General features: G+C 49.0%; 8 protein-coding genes and 1 non-coding gene across 9 annotated transcripts; 6 read left to right on the forward strand and 3 right to left on the reverse strand.

Moving 5' to 3' along the window:
* Positions 1 to 122: 122 nt before the first annotated feature.
* Positions 123 to 520, forward strand: BKA55DRAFT_683089 (uncharacterized protein; the record flags this gene model as incomplete). Its single annotated transcript, XM_046198455.1, has 3 exons — positions 123 to 160; positions 222 to 372; positions 446 to 520. The coding sequence occupies 3 exons, from the start codon at positions 123 to 125 to the stop codon at positions 518 to 520; spliced, it is 264 nt and encodes an 87-aa protein (XP_046056782.1).
* Positions 521 to 1630: 1110 nt separating this feature from the next.
* Positions 1631 to 2687, forward strand: BKA55DRAFT_588549 (uncharacterized protein; the record flags this gene model as incomplete). The annotated part of the gene is made up of 4 exons (XM_046194810.1): positions 1631 to 1655; positions 1713 to 2117; positions 2172 to 2453; positions 2503 to 2687. 4 exons carry the CDS (start codon positions 1631 to 1633, stop codon positions 2685 to 2687), a joined length of 897 nt encoding a protein of 298 aa, XP_046056783.1.
* A 196-nt stretch (positions 2688 to 2883) lies between these two features.
* Positions 2884 to 4876, forward strand: BKA55DRAFT_31213 (heterokaryon incompatibility protein-domain-containing protein). Its single transcript, XM_046185640.1, has one exon. It carries the CDS (start codon positions 3099 to 3101, stop codon positions 4854 to 4856), a length of 1758 nt encoding a protein of 585 aa, XP_046056784.1. The 5' UTR covers positions 2884 to 3098; the 3' UTR covers positions 4857 to 4876.
* A 19-nt stretch (positions 4877 to 4895) lies between these two features.
* On the reverse strand, positions 4896 to 5534 carry BKA55DRAFT_532634 (uncharacterized protein; the record flags this gene model as incomplete). The annotated part of the gene is made up of 1 exon (XM_046189368.1): positions 4896 to 5534. The coding sequence occupies one exon, from the start codon at positions 5532 to 5534 to the stop codon at positions 4896 to 4898; it is 639 nt and encodes a 212-aa protein (XP_046056785.1).
* Positions 5535 to 5788: 254 nt separating this feature from the next.
* BKA55DRAFT_t11 lies at positions 5789 to 5884 on the forward strand. The gene has a single exon. It is a non-coding gene; the product is annotated as a tRNA-Leu (tRNA).
* A 714-nt stretch (positions 5885 to 6598) lies between these two features.
* Positions 6599 to 9144, forward strand: BKA55DRAFT_588551 (uncharacterized protein; the record flags this gene model as incomplete). The annotated part of the gene is made up of 5 exons (XM_046194811.1): positions 6599 to 8054; positions 8126 to 8148; positions 8250 to 8402; positions 8449 to 9047; positions 9102 to 9144. 5 exons carry the CDS (start codon positions 6599 to 6601, stop codon positions 9142 to 9144), a joined length of 2274 nt encoding a protein of 757 aa, XP_046056786.1.
* A 247-nt stretch (positions 9145 to 9391) lies between these two features.
* Positions 9392 to 11064, forward strand: BKA55DRAFT_550363 (uncharacterized protein). The gene is made up of 2 exons (XM_046191267.1): positions 9392 to 9594; positions 9649 to 11064. Exon 2 carries the CDS (start codon positions 9891 to 9893, stop codon positions 11001 to 11003), a length of 1113 nt encoding a protein of 370 aa, XP_046056787.1. The 5' UTR covers positions 9392 to 9594; positions 9649 to 9890; the 3' UTR covers positions 11004 to 11064.
* Positions 11065 to 11349: 285 nt separating this feature from the next.
* Positions 11350 to 13708, reverse strand: BKA55DRAFT_700334 (uncharacterized protein; the record flags this gene model as incomplete). The annotated part of the gene is made up of 2 exons (XM_046200581.1): positions 11350 to 11762; positions 11818 to 13708. 2 exons carry the CDS (start codon positions 13706 to 13708, stop codon positions 11350 to 11352), a joined length of 2304 nt encoding a protein of 767 aa, XP_046056788.1.
* A 3166-nt stretch (positions 13709 to 16874) lies between these two features.
* BKA55DRAFT_497125 (uncharacterized protein) lies at positions 16875 to 20333 on the reverse strand (the record flags this gene model as incomplete). Its single annotated transcript, XM_046186437.1, has 1 exon — positions 16875 to 20333. One exon carries the CDS (start codon positions 20331 to 20333, stop codon positions 16875 to 16877), a length of 3459 nt encoding a protein of 1152 aa, XP_046056789.1.
* Between the last annotated feature and the right edge of the window lie 625 nt (positions 20334 to 20958).

Genomic DNA, 20958 nt, shown 5'->3' on the forward strand with positions numbered 1-20958 from the left:
TTACCACCAGCACCGACGGAGCTATAGCTATCAACGTCGCAAACAACAGTCCATCACCATAACACTCTCAGCGATACATCGATTGGCCATTCATAATTGAGCTCTTTCCATATACGCCCATCATGAAGCCCGTCGTCAGCGCCTTCAACGCATGGTCCTGGTTCGCCAATTCCTTCAACTGCCTTGGTTCTATCATGATGAAGCTAACATGAAACTTCCAGCACCGTTCTCTCCGTTTTCGCCATTATTATCCTCAGCGCTCTCGCAGGTCTCTACCGGAGCAACCATGAAGAATTCACTGGTGGCGTAGATGATCCCGAAGATGGCAAGGCAGTTTCAGACACCATCTTCATCGCCGTCCTCGTCTACGTTGTACGTCCTCGCGACCAAACGGATCGGACATCCGCAATCCGAACCCAATCTTGCATCTTACTGACAAACATAGGCTTTCTTCGTCTTTTGTGGCTTCCAAGGATTCCTCCATACCCGAGAAAGCCGCCGAGGCGCGATCGCTCTGTAACAATACTATCAATCGGCGAGTAGAGCACGACACGGAACCTGGCGTTCTGGACATTTATTGATTTGAGTTGGGAATTGCATTTTATTTGAAAGATGAGCATTACGGTTACCAGTGCAGGAGAGTTTGAAAGGCGAGCATTACGGTTGCCAGTGCAGGAGAGAAGATCAGCATAAGACGATGATCAAGACGCGTATACTGTCCAAGGGCACGCGATGTACGGATTATTCTATGGTTTAGGCGGTTTGTTCAGTTTGCTTCCTACAATGCATCTTGTAATGCAACATATTGTCTTAAGCGGCTCAAATGATATTGCTATGCCGGACGAACCAGGCCAGCAATACGTATGTTCAAGCTTGGTTTAGCTCCTGAAGCTATTTTCGTAGGACCACCTCTTCAATATCTCAACCAAAATTGTCCTACCATGAGTGCGCAGATGGGAGGGGGAAATTGATGCCCCGCGAGGTATCCGTATTCTGTATAACAATCGGGTTTCCCTGGTCAGGAGTGTCGGCCGGACGTCACGATTAGGCGACGGACCGGGACAGTGGGGCCGCTCCGGGTGGTGCCGAACGGATGCAAGCCGTTCGGTGGCCGTTTGATGGTTCCATTGTTAGCAACTTTGTACGTCACAGCAACCTAATCAGCATCGAGCTTATTAACAACGTACCGTACATATGCGCCCCTCTTTTTAACAACAGGATCGTCATGTTCGCGTGAAGATAGCGAAAGGATCATAAACTTTTTGCTAGGTTCTGCCGTCATAAACCGGCGTGCGATCTTGACGATTGGCCGATACCTCGTGCTTTCTGTGAACTGATAGAGGAGCTCCCACATCATGAATAGCCGGACACCAGATTAGAGAAAGAGCTGCCAGCATGGATATTCATTCTTGCTTGGCTGGCCCCGTTAATGTGACGAAGAAATGTTCAACCCTGACTGTAGTGTCGTCATCGATCGATCTTCATCAGGATTCGGATTAAATGCTCCGTGTGTTCTTACATGACGAGTGTTAAAAAGAGAAGGCTCTTCTGAATACTTTCTGAAAGGATTTTTATTTTCCTCCAGCCTGAGAAGTTAATCGCACAATTGACTATAATCCCAGCCACCAACATGACGACTCAGAACTTCAAGAATGGTAGTTTCTCCCTCGAGACTCTGCAACTCAACGAGACAACAACTGACCAAGCATTAGAGAAGGATATCCCTGTCTCCCACCAGGACTTCCCTGGTACCGAGAGGGAGATGCCTAACCCCAAGGCCACTCGTGACGAGCTCCCCGAGGCCGGCGGTAATTCGAGGACATACCAAGGCTCTGGAAAGCTTAAGGGCAAGAAGGCATTGATCACTGGAGGTGACAGTGGCATTGGTGCTGCTTCTGCTCTTCTCTTCGGCCGAGAAGGCGTTTCGGATATTGTCATTGCCTATCTACCAGAAGAGGAGCAGGATGCTCAGGACACCAAAAAGCAGGTTGAGAATGAGGGTGCCAAGGTCCATCTTATCTCTCTTGACCTTTCGAAGCAGGAGAACTGCAAGAAACTCGTCGACTTTGCCGTGGAGAAGATGAATGGAATTGACATTCTATTCAACAATGCAGCTTGTAAGTTGATCTGGCAGTATTGAGCATATCGACTGTATCTGACAATTGATCTAGACCAAATGGTGGTTCAAGATATCAAAGACCTTCCCGAGGAGCAATGGATTCACACCTTTAACATCAATATCCACTCCTTTTTCTATATCTCTAAATACGCCCTCCCTCACATGAAGACCGGGGCCACTATTATCAACAATGCTTCCATCAACGCCTACATCGGCCGCCCCGATCTCCTCGATTACACATCCACAAAGGGAGCCATCGTTTCCTTCACACGGGGTCTCAGTAATCAATATGTCAGCAAAGGTATTCGTGTTAATGCTGTCGCTCCTGGACCTGGTATGTTAAGCTGATCTCACCAATGCATGATACGACTAACAATGCATAGTTTGGACACCTCTCATTCCCGCCACAATGGACGATGAAGCACAGAAGCAGTTCACAAGCCCCATGGGACGACCCGCTCAGCCTTCAGAGATTGCTACGTGCGTGGTCTTCCTGGCCTCGAGTGACAGCTCGTGTGTTAGTGGACAGACCATTCACTGCAACGGCGGTACAATTGTCAACGGTTAGGAATCGCTAGGAGAAAATAGAATGAGAAAGCCACTATATTAATAAAACATTAATCAAAGAACAAAATTTCTATTGCACTTTACTTCCATTGCTCTGAAAGGTCTTTAAAAGGACAGTGCGGAGCTGTCATCAATTTACACTGTATATAAATTCTTTAGAATGACTTCGTCTCATCAAGCCCGTTTCCACCTATGCATGGCCCCTCTAGCAATAAAGGATTCCCAAATTTCACCTTCGTCATACTCATTTTACACTGCTATATCTTATTCTAGAGTGCTTATTGTTCTGACTTATTTTTACTTGTTCCCTCGCCACTCTCGATAACCTGGAAGCCTTCAAACTCAACAGCTAATATGAGATGAGTAAGTCATTATAGTTAGTCACCAGCTCATTTCCAAGATCCAACTCGACATGAGACTCATAAACACACATACTCTTCAACTTGAGTTTTACACTGGCGGATCGCGTCGATATGCCATCCTATCCCATGTCTGGGGTGACGATGAGGTCACTTTCCAAGATGTTGCTTCAAGTGATCCCAAGGAAGCGCTTCATCTTGAACGCTATAGCAAGCTGCGTGAGAGCTGTAAAATGGCACGCTCTTTGAAGTTGGACTATCTATGGATAGATACTTGCTGTATTGATAAAAGCAGCAGTGCCGAGCTGTCGGAAGCTATCAACTCGATGTTTCGTTGGTATGCTGAATCGACCATCTGCATCGCCTTTCTCGAAGACGTTTCCTCCTCAGAGTCTGAAGAGGAACAGGGAAACGCTTTCGAGACCAGCCGTTGGTTTACCAGAGGTTGGACACTCCAAGAGCTCATCGCACCGGGCAAGGTCATTTTCTACGGACGAAACTGGCAGCGACTGGGTAGTAGAGCTGAACTCAAAGAAGATATAAAGCGTGTCACTGGGATCAATTATGAGCTTCTCGACGCAACACACCACATGGCGGAGATCAGGAAAAGTCAGCTCGGTGAATTTTCAGTCGCCCAGAAGATGTTTTGGGCTGCTGGACGCGAAACGACAAGGCCTGAAGACATCGCCTATTGCTTGCTGGGTATATTCGATATAAATATGCCTTTGCTCTATGGCGAAGGTCAAGTCAAAGCTTTCAAGCGCTTACAAGAGGAGATTATGAAATCTACTGATGACGAGTCAATCTACGCTTGGCGGCAGCCTCGGTATCGGGTCGAAGGGAAAACATATTGGAGCCTTCTTGCAAACAGCCCTTCAGCTTTTGATCTCGGCCAGACCTCGAAAGATCTTAATGGTCTAGTGCCTAAGAGATCCAAATACCTATCTCTTAGATCAGGAAGCTCGTTGTCTATGACGAACCGTGGGCTGGATTTAGAGCTTCCATTAACGCCTTTCCCAATCGATACATCAGGGACCATTTTCCTAGCCTTCTTGAACTGCGAGTTTCGAAGGGGTCAAACATCTATCAACCCGGCTATCCTCCTTCAAAGGGCAGCGTGGGACAGAGACTCACATTTTGTACGAATTCGACCAGACATATTAGCGTTGTCCATGATGAACAGCATCATTCTTCCTGACGAACTCTTGAATATGATACGAAGTGGTCAAAATGATGTTTTGCAGGAGGCCGTTCCGCGACAGATCTTCGTACCACATAATACCCCGGACCTAAGATATCTGAAGGGTGTGATATTTCGTCCGGAGATAAAAGGCCTTGTAAAGGAGAGTAGGATGGTTGTCAGAGTGCGCTCACGATCACCAACATGGCAATATTTTGTCGATGCTCGAAGAGGTCCCTCCACCACGCCAGAATCATATGAGATTAACTTTGACCTAGCACCTGGCCCTTCACTTGGATCATTACAAGAACCACTAGTTCTGGGAGCATTGGAGCTTGATCTAGGCAGCTCAGATTCCAAGCAGTGCCTGGTTATAGGACTAGAGCCTTTGCCCCCAAACCCTTTTCAAACGATGCCTCTTTACTTCTTACCATGGTACGCGTTTGAAGAACAGACTTGGATTGCAAAGCAGGACTTTTCAAGAGTTTTGGATAAGGCACAGCGAAGGCTGGAATGGAGAGTACCAGATATAGTGAAGGCTAAAATTGGAATCGAAAGCAGGTATTCGAGCTTATTCTATAGCTTGACTCTGGAGATTGAGAGTAACCGGAAAAGCAATACCTGGTTTTGAGGACATAGACAGACTTGGTTCGAGACTTTTCGCTTGTTACTATTGTACAGGAACGTTTGTCATTTCCAGCTTAGTATGAACTGCTTCTGGCACCTCGAGCGGCCTCTCCTCGAATATCAGACCCATATTCAGCAGTTCTCCGTCGGTGATACCTGGCCGCTCATCAATCACCCTCTTCAACTCACATGCCTTATCCGTGACATCCTCAATCTCTACAATCCATTCATTCACCCACTGCTCACTCAACGCCCCTGGTATACCAATTTGAATACTCCTATATGGCAACACATCCAGCCTCGGTGTCCGCTCCGGGTCCCACTGAATTCTCACATCGACCGTCTTCTCACGCTTCTCGCCAGAGTTGAGCTTGTGAGCGTGACTTGATAACACACCTCGCTCAAGGAGGTTGATGAAGTGCTCGTGTTTCATTCGCAAAGCCAAGATGCGGGATTGGCCAGGGTCTTTGTAAGAGTATCCGGCGCGGTACATCATCCATGCCCAGCTGGGCTTGATCCACGTCATTCGACCTGGCTTGAAATCCGGGGACGCATTGAGCTTCTGGGCATCTACAGCGGCTTTGGCAATGGATTCCTTGTAGGCTTGGTACACTGTTATAGTGGTGTCATTGTAACAGGCGCGGATTTGGCGGTAGGGAGCGGTTGAAAGTGCGGTTGACATTATGGAGAGGACGATTGAGGTCGATGATGTTTGTTTAATGACGGTAAGACGTCCTACGGTGGCCGGCCCAAGCATAAAAAAGCCTTGGCTTTATATCTATCACATATTGCATACACCAACGCCTTACTCTGGTGACTCTTTCGGTGAAAGGATTGGTGGTGGCTCAGCTCTCAACTGGTTGACACAAGCGTACTCGGAATGACAAACCATTATAGTTGGTTACAGCAACTAGTTTTGCTACTTCATTCTTCATAGCTGGAATGGCCGAGTGGTCTAAGGCGGTGGTTTTAAGTTAAATCTATTTAACACCACTCTCGAAAGAGGCGGGAGTTCAAACCTCCCTTCCAGCAATTTAGCTTTTGCTCCTTTTTACTCTTTGGAATACATCTGACCCTCCTGCCCCTAATTCCATCCTTGTCTTTTTTTTTTTCTTTTTTTTCATTCTTGTTGAGACTGCAGGCTTAGGAAGTTGTGGTCAATATCGTCGGGTCGCAGCTTGTCCGAAGGATTTGGAACTTACACTGCAGCATATCCCCTGTAACTATCGCGACGTCACAGCTAAGCCCCCTTGTAAACACACTGTAACCAAGCTCCTGCAAGAAGGACCAATTGCCCCACTCCTTGGAGCTCCAAGAAGTGTGCGCCTGACCAAAAGCTGAGGCACTGGTTGCTGGAAGGAAGCCTAGCTTGGAGGATGGAGAATGAGGGGTCCTGCCATGTGCTTGTTGTTGTTACTGTCCTGTGCCTGGGCTCTAACTACAGGCATCCATTGCTGAACTCCAAGTATTCGAAAACGCTGACCCGACAACATCTCCAAATAACAATAACCCCGTGGTAGTTGTTGATCACCTGCGAAGCGATTCGGTTCCAGCAAGCCCTAAACTTTAATCAACCTTATCGACATCGACGACCACCGCTCACCGAATACCCACGATACAGCTTTAGGCTTCAGCCTCGTAGGACAGCGAATGGGCACTATCTTTTGTCTTGCACGAGTCAACCTTTCGTCTTGAACCCGATCCCTAAAAACAGCTACCTCGCCGTCAAATCTTGAGAAGCTTTGCATGTCTCCGCCGGAGCAATCTACATCTTCATCCAGCCAGCCGGTCTTAGACGAGACGCTGTCTAGCAAACCCAATGTTGAGTTGACGCCTGCTCAGGACCCTGTGGTAGGGAAGCCTGGAAACACAGATAACCATGGCCACGGATCGAACTCAGGGGACAATACTGGAAAGGAGGATAATTTGATTGACTTTGGTGATCAGCCAGGTGACGTTCCGTCAAACGAACATGAGGCTGACGCCGAGCAAGGTCCCTCGGAAACGGTTAAGGGCAAGCAAGCTGCCGATGATCAACAGGCTCCAAGCGGTTACTTGAACACTCACGCCTCAACAGCGGCCAAAATCAAGCCTATTGCATTACCCTCGTCGAACGATGCTACCACGCAATACCTCACCGCCGAACCGTCCACATATGTTGACCCCACGCCTGCGACCCCAACAACCTCTCAGCCGCCTTCGCGGACCCCTTCAAATGCTGCACGCTCCCATGTCTCTGGAGATTCTACTCCTCCGAAATCAGATGCAGAATTTGACGAGAGACGATATGTAAGCGAAGATGAGCACGAAGGCGGTTCACAATCCGAAATTCAAAGCATCATGGAGCAATTCAGCGAGTTTGGTGGTGGTCCTGGCGAAGAAGAAGTCATGAGTCCCAGACTGGAGATTGCTTCGCCGATGCTAGGTCATCCCGTTCAACATCCTCCTCGAAAGTCCAGTCTGGAACCTCTTGTGCCTACGCTCTCCGGTCAGATGCAGGGCCTACACATCTCCACGAGTTCCCCTCCATCTGAAACTCCAAACAACACTGGTGTTGAGGATCTGGGGCCGCCTGTTCCACCCAAGGATGGTGTTCATGGAACACCTCCGCGTCCTAAAATAGAGCGGAACATGAGCGTTGCTTCTCCTAGCTCACCAGCGCAGTCACACCGGCCTCCTCCTCCTGAGCCAGAGCCAGAGCCTACTCAACCCTTTGATTTCCACCGGTTCCTCGAGCAATTGCGAAACAAGAAGGCAGATCCTGTGGCAAGGTACCTCAAGTCTTTCCTCTCTGAGTTTGGCAAACGACAATGGATGGTTCATGAGCAGGTCAAGATTATAGGAGATTTTCTAGCATTTATTGCCAACAAGATGGCACAATGCGAGGTCTGGAGGGATGTATCTGACGCCGAGTTCGATAACGCTCGTGAGGGGATGGAAAAGCTGGTCATGAACAGACTGTATACTCAGACATTTTCACCTGCAATCCAAGCGCCCAAACCTATTCCTGGGGCTAAGCCGAAGCGCAAGGGCGGTGATATTCCTCTTGGTCCCGGCAGACGAGGCCAACACCAAGAAGATGTTGAGAGAGATGATATTGTTAGGCAGAAAATGAGCATTTATGGCTGGGTGAGGGAGGAACATTTGGACATCCCGCCAGTCGGTGACAGTGGACGTCGGTTTTTGAAACTTGCTCAGCAAGGTCAGTTCAAGGTTACAGCCTGTCAGTATTTACTAACCTGATTCAGAGTTACTCAAAATAAAATCCTACAGGGCACCGCGAGACAAGATCATTTGTGTGTTGAACTGTTGCAAGGTGATCTTTGGTAAGATAGCTGAAAAGTTACAGTTGTATTAATCATATTGACGGCTGATAGGTTTATTAAAGCATAACAAGTCTGATTCCTCAGCTGACTCCTTCATGCCCCTGCTTATTTATGTTGTTCTGCAATCAAATCCCGAGCACCTTGTGTCTAATGTGCAATACATCTTGCGCTTCAGAAACCAGGAAAAGCTCGGGGGTGAAGCAGGCTACTACTTGTCCTCGTTGGTATGTTAGTTCGCTTTGGAAGTAGTCAAAATTTAACACATTATAGATGGGTGCTGTTCAGTTCATTGAAAACATGGACAGAACTACTCTAACCATTACTGATGAGGAGTTTGAGAAGCATGTGGAACAGGCCGTCTCAGCCATTGCTGAAAAGCATGCTCAATCACCGCCAGTCACCCAACAGCCAGTATTTAACGAGAAGTCTGGGCCACTTCCTGGAGAAACTTCTGCTCGTCCTTCTCTTGATGGACCACGCACTTCAACTTCGAATGACGAGTACACGGGCGAAGAGAAAGCTGCCATAACTGGTCTTCTCAAGACTATACAGAAGCCTCTTTCCAGCATTGGGAGAATGTTTTCTGACGATCCTGGTCCTTCCATGGATGCTGGGCCAAGTAGTGCGCCTCGGACACCAGCGCCTCCTGAGCGTCTCAGCCGTGAGGAGCCTCGCGAACATCAGCAGCCACCTCCAAAACATGCCTTATCTGCTGAAGAGGCTGCCGCACGGCAGGCGAGCGCTGAAGTAGCCGAGGCTCAGCGACTTTCCCGTGCAGAGCATGCAAATGTCGTCGAAACATTAGCAGGCATGTTTCCTGACCTGGACAAGGATGTTATAAGTGATGTGGTTTACGAGAAGGAGGGCAGGTAAGTGATCCTGAAATCGTTGTCTTTTGGGCTGAAGTTGACGTGATTTTATAGGGTCGGCCTGGCTGTTGATGCGTGTCTCGCTCTTTCAACATAATGCAACTGGGGGGGTAGATAATTGCTGGAGCCAAGAACTTACCTCTGCGCTCCTTTTAATTGGTCTTGAGGCATCGCGGTGCGATTTAGGTTATGACAACCACCATGGTTTCCACTGGCAGCAGGATAGAACAGAAATACCATCATCTTTTTGTTTCAATACGGTCCGGATTTTCACCACGTGCATGTTAGCTGCCCACAGACAATCTCGCCGAGCTTAAAAGGATCAGCGCCAACCATTATGCATGCCACGTTGCAGCCGCAATAACAGCTTATCTCAGATTTCGTCGATCACATTTCCCAGCATCCGGGAAACTTAATGTTCCTGGCAGAATTTCTGTGCCTTAAGCTCGGCGTCCACAGTTCCTGTACCAGAGCTAAGCTGCCTAATCCAAGCTTCCACTTCGTTCACGTTTCGAAAATTCCACGCCAATGAGTTATTCTTGAGATTGTTGAGTACATTGTATGAAATAATTGCTTGTGCACGCGGCTCATTCTCTTATAGGCTCAAATGCCTGCTCCTCTTTGATTTGAACGATCCTTCATCCCAGTAGGGCAAAAAGCACGTTCTAATCCTAACGACATTGACTCAGACCGTTTCATATTTCTCGCGTACAAACTTATGTGATCCTTGGATTTGAGTCATATCACCGACTCACTGAGCCTCCTACGCTTAAAAGAAGAGAATGCTCCTCGAAACCTCTCAGTCTCTTCTTTGGAAATTGACTATCTAGGACACACTTCATCATGCCTCGAAAGCTCGTCACAGTCCGCCAAGTTTCGGCCATAACAGCCATCCCACGGGCAGACCGCATTGTAGCTGCCACCGTCGACGGTTGGACATGCGTTGTTCCCGTCAATGTCTTTCAAGCGGGGGGTCGCGGTGTATACTTTGAAATAGACTCACTTCTACCGGCCTCGGACCCACGATTTGCTCCTCTGGCGCCGAAGTTCATCGGGCCGGACGGCCCCACTTCCGCACCGGATATCCGGGTTCAGACTATTCAGATTCGGGGCGTGTTGTCGCAGGGGCTCTTGTTGCCTTTGGCCGATTTTCCGGAAATAGTTGCTAAACTGGATGGTATTCCACCAGATATGCTGCGGGAGATCGGGTTTGAGGATATCCTCAACGTGGGAAAGTTTGAGAAACCCGCCATGTCACTTCCACAGACTTCAGCATCAGACACACCGTTGCCTGAATATCCTGACTTCATACCACGAACAAACCAGGAGCGCGTGCAGAACCTCACAGATATATTCATTGAACATGGCACCAAGATTTTCGAAGAGTCGACCAAGATGGACGGCTCATCCATGACAGTCTTTTACCTCGACGATGCCAACCCCCTTGCTAGCACACTCCCGAACGAGACGAGACATGACGGAGTGGCAGTTTGCTCGCGGAATCGTGTTCTGATAGAGAACCATCCACGAAGCCCGCCTCTCTTTTACGCTACCGCGCGAGCACTCAATCTCCACGAGACGTTGCCTAAGATCGGGCGTAACATAGCTCTTCAGGGTGAACTTTGCGGGTCAAGCATACAGAGTAATTTTGAAGGATTTCCCAAGGGCACGCATTGCTTTTTCCTGTTTGCAGTGTATGACATTGATGAGCAGCGATACCTACCACCACGAGACGTGTACGAGACGTGGGCACCACGACTGGGCGTTAGGCACGTGCCTGTACATGGATATAGACCCTTAAATGAGATGGGTTCCCAGGTTACAGATCTAGTTAATCGGGCGGAAGGAAGGGGAATCAATGGGCGAAAGAGGGAGGGAATTGTGTTTAAGCGCGAGGATGGACAGTTTAGCTTCAAGGCGATATCCAACTCTTACCTGCTCACACACGGAGAGTAATGGAGAATATGGGGGAAAGCGGTGCTATTCTGCATCAAATTTACGAAGGATACAATTGAGAGTGTTGTTTGCATAGTTAAAAGGTTCTATTGACAAAAATGAATGATTTGATGCGCTTCCGTGGTAAACAAAGTCTTTCGCTGTAAACCTCGAGTACTTCCGTACTCCGTCCCCAAAATGTAAATGAGAGATACCCAGGCTTTGAGTATCTTTGTTTGTACAAGCAGCCAAAGATCGTATCTAATAGATAAGAGCCAGAGTGCGGGCGATATTTGTACAAGCATACCCAAATGTGCTTGGTAAATTGCATTATGGGCTGTGAGATTCAGCCGTTGCCAGCTGTTCCTCAAAACCCTCTATATCCGCCTCCATTTCCATACCCATATGTTTGTTGCTTGTTGAGAGGGCTGTAGCCCGTATCCCCAGAGTCGTATCTTCCCATGCCCACTGGACTTGGGTCTCGGTTGGTCCACGCTACAGGTGCGGCGTTGTCCATCAGGTACTGAGAGTCGTTGTTGTGATCCATGGTGGTTAGGTTTCGTTGCATAGGGGGGCTCGAAGACAGGTAGTTTGGTGGTGGTTGTTGATATCCTGACTCAGCGTCCCTGTATTGGTCAGGGGATATGGATCGGCCCGAGCCCTTTTCTTGAGGAGCGGGCATGGCGAACATTGAGATGTTGTTGTTGTCCTTGCGATCAAGGAGCAGAGAGTTGCGGGCATCCAGAGGGGTGAGAGTGTCCATATCACGCTTGGCTTTCTCTGCAAGATCTGTCAGTACATGTTTCACTGGTGTATGGTTTTCACATCAACTTACCCATCTCCTTTCTTCGCTTGCGGTGGGGGTTCTCCTTGACGAGAACGTTGATCGCGTTCCAAATGATGAGGATAACCAAGAGACCAGTCAGGGCAGACTGGACGGCGATGAGGACTACACCAGCAATTGTCTTGCTGTCTTGGGGGATCTTGAGCTCATGAACAAAGACAAGAATGAGAGCAACAGACAGGACACGGACAGTCTGGATGGCGATGCCAATGATGTTGCTGGACTTTCGCTCGAAAGGTCGAGTCCAGACAAGGAGACACAGGAAAATGGACTCAACAACAAGCTGAGCAATAGTCTGAGCCATGCCATTACCATCACCAACAGCAAGAGTGCAACCCTTGGCAAAGAGATAGACAATGGTGGGAATGAAGATCCACCAGTAGTCTTTCTTATAGGACTCATAGAAAAGAGAGTACTTGACCCAAATCTCCTTGTCATTGTACAAGGCGTCAGCGCTGCCCTCGGTATTCTTCAGTCTCCTGACCGTGCTGAAGATTTTCCATGTGAACCAGCCGAGAATAGCTGTGAAGATTGCGAGCGTGACACCAGCTAATAGCTGTGCGACCCATGAGTCGCCCACCGTGAACTGGAACACACAGTACAATACCCAGATGCCGTAGAGCACGAGAATTAGGTGGGTGATGGTTCGAGCAATGGATCCCCAGTAATGCTCACGGAAACCGGCTAAAGATTGCGGAAAGCTGCCAAATAGAGCCCAGAACTCGAGGATAGCCTTGACGAGAAGAATACTGACAATGATGGTCGCGATGATGATGGCGACGACGAGCAGGACTGTCATGAAAGTATTGGACTTGGGCACACTATACTGCTGAACATAGGCCGAGATTCCAGAAACTGAGAGAGTCTGGTTCTTGAGGCTTTGCCCACCTTCACTCTCTGACGCATCGCCCACTGAAGTCTCAACGCCACGAATGGCCAGGTTGGCCAAGGACTCAAAGGTGTTGAAAGCGCGCTTAACCTTGTACGAGTGGTCCTCGGGAGGGCTGGTAGAGTTATCGGAGAAGACTAGGGTAGCATTTCTGAGCACGTCGAAGCTGTCGTTTGTGAGATCACCTCCGGTCATGTTACGGAAGGTATCGATAGACTTCTGCAGAGACTCCCATGGAATGATACCAGCTGAGAAGCCAAAGTTCTTGACAAAGCTGCGGTAAACAGGGGGGTAGTCGACTGAAAGCATGCCGTTCATGGCCATGCCCTGGAACCATCCGAGAGTCTCGGCAAAGCTGGGACTAGGAGCACCACCATGTCCAGCACCTGCAGTACCACTAAGAGCGGACGAAGCTGCGGATGCACCTGAGACAAGAAGGGCGGCGCCAACAACACCGACAGAGAGATAAGTGACAGCGGGAACCGAAGCCGTCTTTCCGTTGCCGACCTGAGCCTGGAAACACGCAACCTGCTCTTCAGGATTGTCGACTGACACGAGTCGGAGAGTTGCTTGAGCTGAGATATCAGGGACCTGAAAAGCAATGGAGGGAACTTTATTGGCCCACTCCGAGTCTATCTTTTGGTTTCCAGCGGCAGCGAAATGCTTGTCGGGAAGAGGGCAGAGCTGTGGGATGGGAGTATCTTTACTGCAGGGGTTGATTGAGTTTTCGTAGACCTTGCGGCCATATGCGTTGACTTCGAGGATGGCAGAGACATTTCGCTGCTTGTCACTGGTACCCGCAACATCGAAAGTGACAGTTTGTTTGTCGTTGTCGTAACTAATGTCCAGCTTGTCGATGCTAATACCGGGCTCTGAACCGCAATCAGCAACCCCGGATGTCTTGAGAATGTTGTCACCAAGAACCCCGGTGACGAGGGTCGCGGCCGTTACAGCCACCTTCCAGGCACTCCAGTTAGAGTGAACTCGGGTCATGTTGAGTGTATGTCGTGCAAGAAAATACTACAGAAATACGGGAAATTCGTGGCTCGTTCGGAATTGATCGAGGAATCGGCTTGAAGAAGTTTCTGTCGTGATAGGTATGTCGATATATCCAAAGAAGGATGGGATATAGAGTAGGAAAGATCGAGGAATAGTTGGAATTCGTTTGACGGAAGAAGACTTTAAGGAATGGTATCAAGAGACGATGAATGAAAGACGAAGATAGAGAAACAATTTGGAAAGAGAACAATGAATGTCAGAGATCAAGAAGATATCTCAAAGGTGTCGGCAAAGCAGTGCAAGCACGCGCACAGAAGTAGGCCGAGGATCAACCTGGAAAGAAGAGAAGATAAGGGGCAACGAATTGCCTGAAAACCCGTGAATGTCCAACGTGCCGGCGTTAAAGTCGTTCGGGGGTGTTTCGTATCGTGAGACCAGAGTCTTTTTGGGAGACGTAATGAGGTCGTCGTCGAGTCTAATTTTGTTGGTTGTTCGTAGTTGGTTTGGTGTTTTCTGTCTATGTGACGCTGAAATGAGAGGCTAATAGTCGACAATGCCGCAAAGGAAGCAGCATGTCCTTGTTCGGACGGCAAAATCAGATAGTTGACAAAACAATAGAGAGTGTGAGAGTTGGAAAGAAAAAACAGAGACGCTTCTTGTTTATTTGAGATTATAATGCAACAAATAGAGAGATATGAGACGATGAGAGTAGGAAGAGGGAGAAGAGGGAAGGAATAGAACAAAGTCAAAAGGCAAAGATGCGAGTAAAAAAGAGGAGAAAGCCCCAAGAGGAGAAAGGATGGACGAGACGAGCAAGGAAGCCAAGGAGATGCAAGGTTTGGAGTGGACAAGAAGGGGGTGACGAAGTTGAAGCGACGCCCTGGACCTCACGGCTTCCAGATGGTATTGGGGGAGAAAGTGCTCTACAGAGCCTCACGCCAGGAGTCTCTCCAACTCTTTAGCGTGCAGGGTCCCCTCCAAAGTCCCCAAATCACAATTCTCAGTGGGCACTCTGAATCATCCATGAGACGGATCCCATCCACTTCCTCTTCCATCGAACCACACGCCAAAAAGAAGTTGAACCCCTGAGACCACCCATCCCAGATCCCAGACCCATCTATGCCAGGGGCCAGGGGCTTTTTAGTGGTCCGCTGGAAACTTAGTGGATGAGGTTTATTCCAGCGGTGTTGGCCACCCAATCACGGACAATTAACGGAGGCCAAGCTTGTTGCTGCAGGGGTTTCCCTCGCGGGTGGCTGACCAGTCTCGGGCCAAGCTAACGTCAACCCCAGCTTCTTCTGAAACCAGCCAGTTGAGGTCGAAAAACTTGGTTGAGAACAGGTTCGGTCCAGTATGTTTTGTGTACAAGAATGCGTGTGAATATGCATTCATCGTGTGTCTAGAAACAAATCGTTTAATGAAGGGTTTTCACGGCTCTTTGGGCAGTTGTTGGACTGAATTGCTGAGGTTGGAAGCTGAGAACTAATAATAGAGATACTATCTCCACCATCGTCAGCCTCCTTTACACATACAACAAACTTACACTACGGACACATAACACAAATGCTACTATCGATCGATAAATCTCTCCCACTGTCTCGCTACTCAGCTGACGAAGATCGATCGTCCACCAGTCTGGAGCCAATGTTTGCACAAGCAACAACCAAAGTGGAACCTTGGGTTCTTCTGGCCAGGATTTATGAACCATCCCATATCATGACTGTCCAAGCGTCACATACTCACTTTGCACAAGTCTGTACAGAGTGCAAGGAATGGCCTGCGTTCTGCGAACGTTAACAATCCATCGCTTCACCCTTCATCCGCTCGATTCTGCAGGTGTAACTTTCCACACAAATCACGTCCCAGAGTGTCCCACAGCTAAGGGACCCTATGTTTTATGTGTCGACTAACACACGACCCAAAACTCAATCGTCTCACAAAATGTCACCACTAATTCAGGTCACACAAAGAAGAAAGGTTACACAATCTTGAATTCATGATCGTCGTCACTAATTCACAAGTTCAAAAACGGTGACTTTTAGCAAGAAGCATTGACCTCAATCTGCCACTCCATGGATCTTTGATGAACCACCAATATAGCCTCCCCAGCTCAATCACCGCCAAGTTATTACAATTCTATACCATAGATAGAAACAGATTCCCATACCCTAACAAGCCAAACTCATCGTTCTCCTGCCGAGCCTAGAATGTTCACGCGACCAGGCCATTGCAAATCTCGGTAATCCGAGTATCCCAGTTACTAGCATTAAATCCCTGGCGATGGCAATTGCTTCCCATGAAGCGGCGCAAGAAATTAAATTAAGAGAGAAACAAAAGATAAGAGAATCATGCTCATTGAGGAACAGTAAAGAGCGGTAAATTGAATTCTCAAATCCTACTTGACCCATTGTCGTGGAAATGAGAACCATATTGATTTTAACGCCATCAATCTCAAACACTTAGTGCATTATAATACACGATATCCCTCCCTTACCGTGCTCAACTATTATTCAACATTCCCCACTGCGTGTGTTGGCCCTTGATCCTCCAAGCCACGTTCCTCGGCACCCACCCTGCACCCCTTTTGAATCCAAAAGCTTAGCTTTGCCCTCGCTCCATCTTTTACCCTGCTAGATGCGGACTGCCAGACCCAGGGACTCGTAATCACTTTGCTCACGGAAAGGGCGGCCTCCGCTGAGCCTCCATCTTGACCAAGAAATATGTCATATATCTGGTATATTTAGAAATGCCAAGTTGCAGATCAGAGAGTCAAGAAAGACTATTTGCATTCATAAGTGCTGTATCCAGACGCCGTATCCTGTTCCGATCCCTTCCTTCTCTTGTTCACCTCATAATCCTCCAATATCAGTCGCTCCACATCAGGATATCCATCCCATCATCCTTCAACGCACCCCCGTCGACGAAACAGCAAGCCCTCGTCTATTCATTCAGGAAGAACAAGAAAAGAAACAAGGCTATCGCCTGTAAAAACAAATTCGTTGCCGTAAGAATCATCATGGTACCCAAGAATACATTTTTCTCATCCTCCCCTTTTCATTCATGATTGGACAATATAGCATGTCGTATGTGTGTTTTCAAGAACACAAAACGCCTTCATAAATAGGAATAGACATCCGAACTGCCGGTATAGTGGCCATTCTTACTGGTATCCGGCCATGCGTCTATCACCCCACATACCGTTACCAGTGTTGGCATTCAGATTTGGGGAATGAGAGTAAGGAGACATGGATCCTTGTCCGCTGAAAGGGCTCCCATTTCCACTCGAAGGGTCTGTAATCCCGTCATATACCATTTGCCCCATGGGCATTCCATGGCTTTGAAGCCCTAGGGGGTTCATCTGGTTATATGTCTCTAACCCATTACTGGGCATCATAAAGGCATTTGCATTTTGCTGGTAGCCAGCACTGCTCGCTGCCATTTCCTGCATAGGTGCAGCGTTAAAGCTCTGGTGGTTCATCGGATGCATTCCCATCTCTGCATGTGCCGAGGGAAAGTTGTGGGTGACGTTGCCAGCGTTCGTATACTGGTCAGTGTAGAACCCTTGCTGCTGCTGCTGTTGGTGGTAGGGCTCCGTTGGCATCACAGGATACGCCATCTGGTTCTGGTTGTGGTTCTGATAGATCTGTGGTGTTGCTTGTGGAATCTGTTGGTGTTGACCTCCCAGGGGATATTGCATCGGCATATTGGTCTGATCAATAGGCGTAGTCAATATGTTGCGTGGGGGAGGGTCCTGTACTGGGCTAATAACAGTGTCTGCGCTGAGGTCACTGGCCTTTGCGTCTACCAGTCGGAGTACGGGCAATGATATCTGCTCCATATGCTTGGCCAGATGGACCGTCAATTTCTTCCATGTCGGGAATGTCTTTCCACAGAAACGGCAAGGCTCATCGTGTGGCTTCTTCGTAGTCTCGTGGTGACACTGTTCAACCTTTTGCCATGTAGGCTCAGAGCCGCCCGCCTTCTTGACGGCAGCTTTGCTCTTGACCTTTGGCTCAGGGTACTTGTGCTCTCGAACAAGATGCTGAAGGAAGTTATCACGACGGTAACACTGGTGGTGACAGGCTTCAACATCGCAAGTCCACCACTCAAGCTGTCGATGTCCTTCGTTTTCGTGTCGGACCCAATCGGCTTTGCGCTTGAACATCTTTGGCCCGGGGCATTTGTCCCATGTGCAAGTGAAGGGCTGAACATCCTCATGGACGTGCTTAGTCCAGTCAGATGGTTTCATGAACTTCTTGGCAGCGAAGCAAAGTCGGCACTCAAACTCAGCTGGAAGGTGAGAAGTTGGAGGCATTGGAATATCTTGAGGGAAGCTCTCGGTATTGATAGCACCTTCGACTGGAGATCCATCATCCTCATCGTTTGGGGATGAAAGGGGGTCTAGCTCTCGTACGTTCTTATTCTGGTCCAACAATGTAGCAGAGCCGCCTCTAGAAACGCACATGATTCCGGAGTTGCATGCAGCACCAAGACCGATATGAGCAACCTTGTTCTTCAGTAAGTATTTGTATCGTTGAACCTGGTGGTATGCGATGCGATCAACCAGAAAGGTGTTGGTAGTTGCCAGGCCAGGGTTCAGGTCAATGATGTGTTGCTGGAACCCTTCAAGATTAGGGGTGATGTTGTCAATGACATTGGGGTTCGTCCTCATATCAGCTTCATCGCTGAAATCGTCGTCGTCGTCATCTTCATCATCCAAGTCGGCATGTTTGGTTTTTGCTAGGGCTGCTACAGGGGGGCCTCCTGTCTCACGCTTCCACATCGATACGAGAGTGGGATGGCTTTCTGTCTGCATGCCAGCTGGGGTAGGTTTGGGAAGTTCGGATTTGCTTCGGGGGCGGCGTATCGACTTTTTCACTGAAAGACCACTAAAGGGGCTCTTTGGTGATGTGATGGAACCGCCAGGGGTGCCGCTGCCACTAACAGAGCCGCTTCGAGCATGCGTAGTTCCAATGGACGCGATATTGCTCCCCATGGAAGCAATAGCCGTGTTGATAGAAGGCATAGGCTTCTTGCCCCAGCTACCCATGCGGTTTGGTGGTGCAAGGTGAGAGACGCTGTCTCCTCGCTTGGAAATACTATCGCGCTTCGAATCTTGGCTCCCTCTACCCTCACTACTTGGTAAGCTCTCCTCGTCGTTACCACTGCTGAGAGTACGCTTGAGACGAGACGCGCTAGGTCGCCGTACCAGTCCTCGAAGATCTCTAAGGAGACTTCCTGGTTTGCTTGACCTGCTCTCTCGGCTGCTTGAGAGCTTCTTCAGGATACCACCACTGGTGCCGTCGGCCATATCAAGATCGAAGACACTAGGGAGACTCCGCCGTCGGGTTCCCCATGTTGCTGCTCTCGACAAAATGGAATCGGTATCACGATACATCCTCTCAAATCTCTCCATGGCAGCAGCTGATGACTCAGGTTGGTTTCTTCCCGGTTCTCCGCGGCTGATAGAAGGGAACATAGGTGCGTCAGCCCAGTTACGATTAGCAGCGATGATGTCGCGGTCTTGTTGACTCATTTCGCCCTGGTCACGGTAGTAGGTCTGGCCGGGAATGAACTTATTCTCAGTCTCCCGGCCAAAGGGAATCACATGGTCATGTGGATCGTCTCGTTGGCTGTCCAGTTCGTTGATTTGGTCTCGCGAGTTGTCATCTGGCTTCACCGAAAGGTCGTTCATCTTATCGGCCAGCCAATCCCCCACAAGTTCTTTACGTTCATCATCATCTCGACGAGCTGCGAGCTCATTAATGCTTGGCACTTCGTTGGAGGGGCGATTGTTGGGGTCAAGACCAGATTGGCCTGTTAGTGGGTTCTGCTGCCATCTACCAGCAGAGTCACGGGTAGATGAGTTGTCTCCAGAAGATATTAAATCTCCAGCAGACTCAAAACCGCCGCGGACCGTGGTGGGGCTGTCTTCAAAGCTGCGCTCAACGGAGGTATGAACGAGAGTCTCATTATGGTTGCCCCACATAGAGACAGTAACACGAGGGCTCGTCATGGTAGCGACACCTGGTACAAGGCCGTCCTCACTAGATCGGCAGCTGCTACTGTGACTGGGTGTCAACTCAGACGTCTGTGTGTTAATTGGGTGAGGGTTGAATCGTTTTTGAATCTCTTGGGGTGAGATACAGTTGGGGAGTTCCGATGGTGCAGATCCTTTGATAGCGTATGAGAGATCACCCTTAGGTGGTGTAGCATGCACAGATGCCGTCTGCTCAGGCGTCAATGGATATGTGCCAGAGTCCACGTCTTTATCTGGCATAAGGCCTGGAGTAAAGGACTGGTCCAGTCCGTTCAAGTCCTGCTCCAGGAAGTTGGGAGCACCTCCATCAGCGTTGAAGTCGGCACCAAAGAAAGGGTCGTCGTCTAGATCACTGAAGTCACTGGCTTGGCAGTGACTCAAGCTGGAGGTGGAATCGGGTGTCTCGAGGTAGTTGATCGGAGAGAGTGAGTCGCTATCCACACGCGACAATGTGGGTGGCAGTTGATTCGAGTTGAAGGCTGAGGTTGGTGCTTGCTGGTTCGAGGTAGGGAAGGGTTGAGCAGGGCGATTATCCTTGTCATGAAGACTGGCGGGTGGCACATCAAATGTCGAAGCCATGGTTGCTATCAAGTGCAGGGAGGAGCTGAAGTATATATGCAACAGGTGGACCTTGACTGGGCGAGCTCCCGGAGTCAGATCACAGGCTAGGGAACATAGCCTTCGAGGTGATACCGTAGAGAAGTGAAGTGGATCGGCTCCAGTGAGGAACTATCGGAGCTGCAGAATAAATGCCGTTGAGATCCCACGGGCCGTTACGCCTCATGAACAGGGGAAACAGAGTCTACCGGGAGATTTGAGAACAACAAGCGAAGGATTGCAGTGTAGTATCCCTTGATCAAGAAATGTGAAAGAGAAGAGAGAGGAGGGGGAGAGGGCTGAAGTTGGAACGCGGCGTTGCGCGCGAAAGCGGATCAAAGAGCGCTTAGGGGTGCCCCCTGCTTAGTACCGCAGCTAAAAGGCACGGTACCTATGCCAGATGCTATAGTTAGCCCAGGTTATCAAATCCAATGGGCAACAGCTCCAGAGCTCATGTATCAAATGCACAAGATTTGAGATCGGCGCGGGATTGTGGCGTGCAGATTCAAGGAGGACTGAAGTGGTGAACTGTCCAGGACCCGAGCGACGAGGCAGCTTCGCGCTTTACAGATTAGAACGTATAAGGTGTGTTACTGTAAGCTGTTGG

Source organism: Fusarium redolens, assembly GCF_020744475.1.
Source record: "Fusarium redolens strain MPI-CAGE-AT-0023 chromosome Unknown BKA55scaffold_1, whole genome shotgun sequence".
NCBI lineage: Eukaryota > Fungi > Ascomycota > Sordariomycetes > Hypocreales > Nectriaceae > Fusarium > Fusarium redolens.

What these genes read in the sequence shown, in the direction of transcription:
- BKA55DRAFT_31213 (XM_046185640.1), top strand. Translation starts at nt 3,099, where the DNA reads ATGAGACTCATAAACACACATACTCTTCAACTTGAGTTTTACACTGGC.
- BKA55DRAFT_550363 (XM_046191267.1), top strand. Translation starts at nt 9,891, where the DNA reads ATGCCTCGAAAGCTCGTCACAGTCCGCCAAGTTTCGGCCATAACAGCC.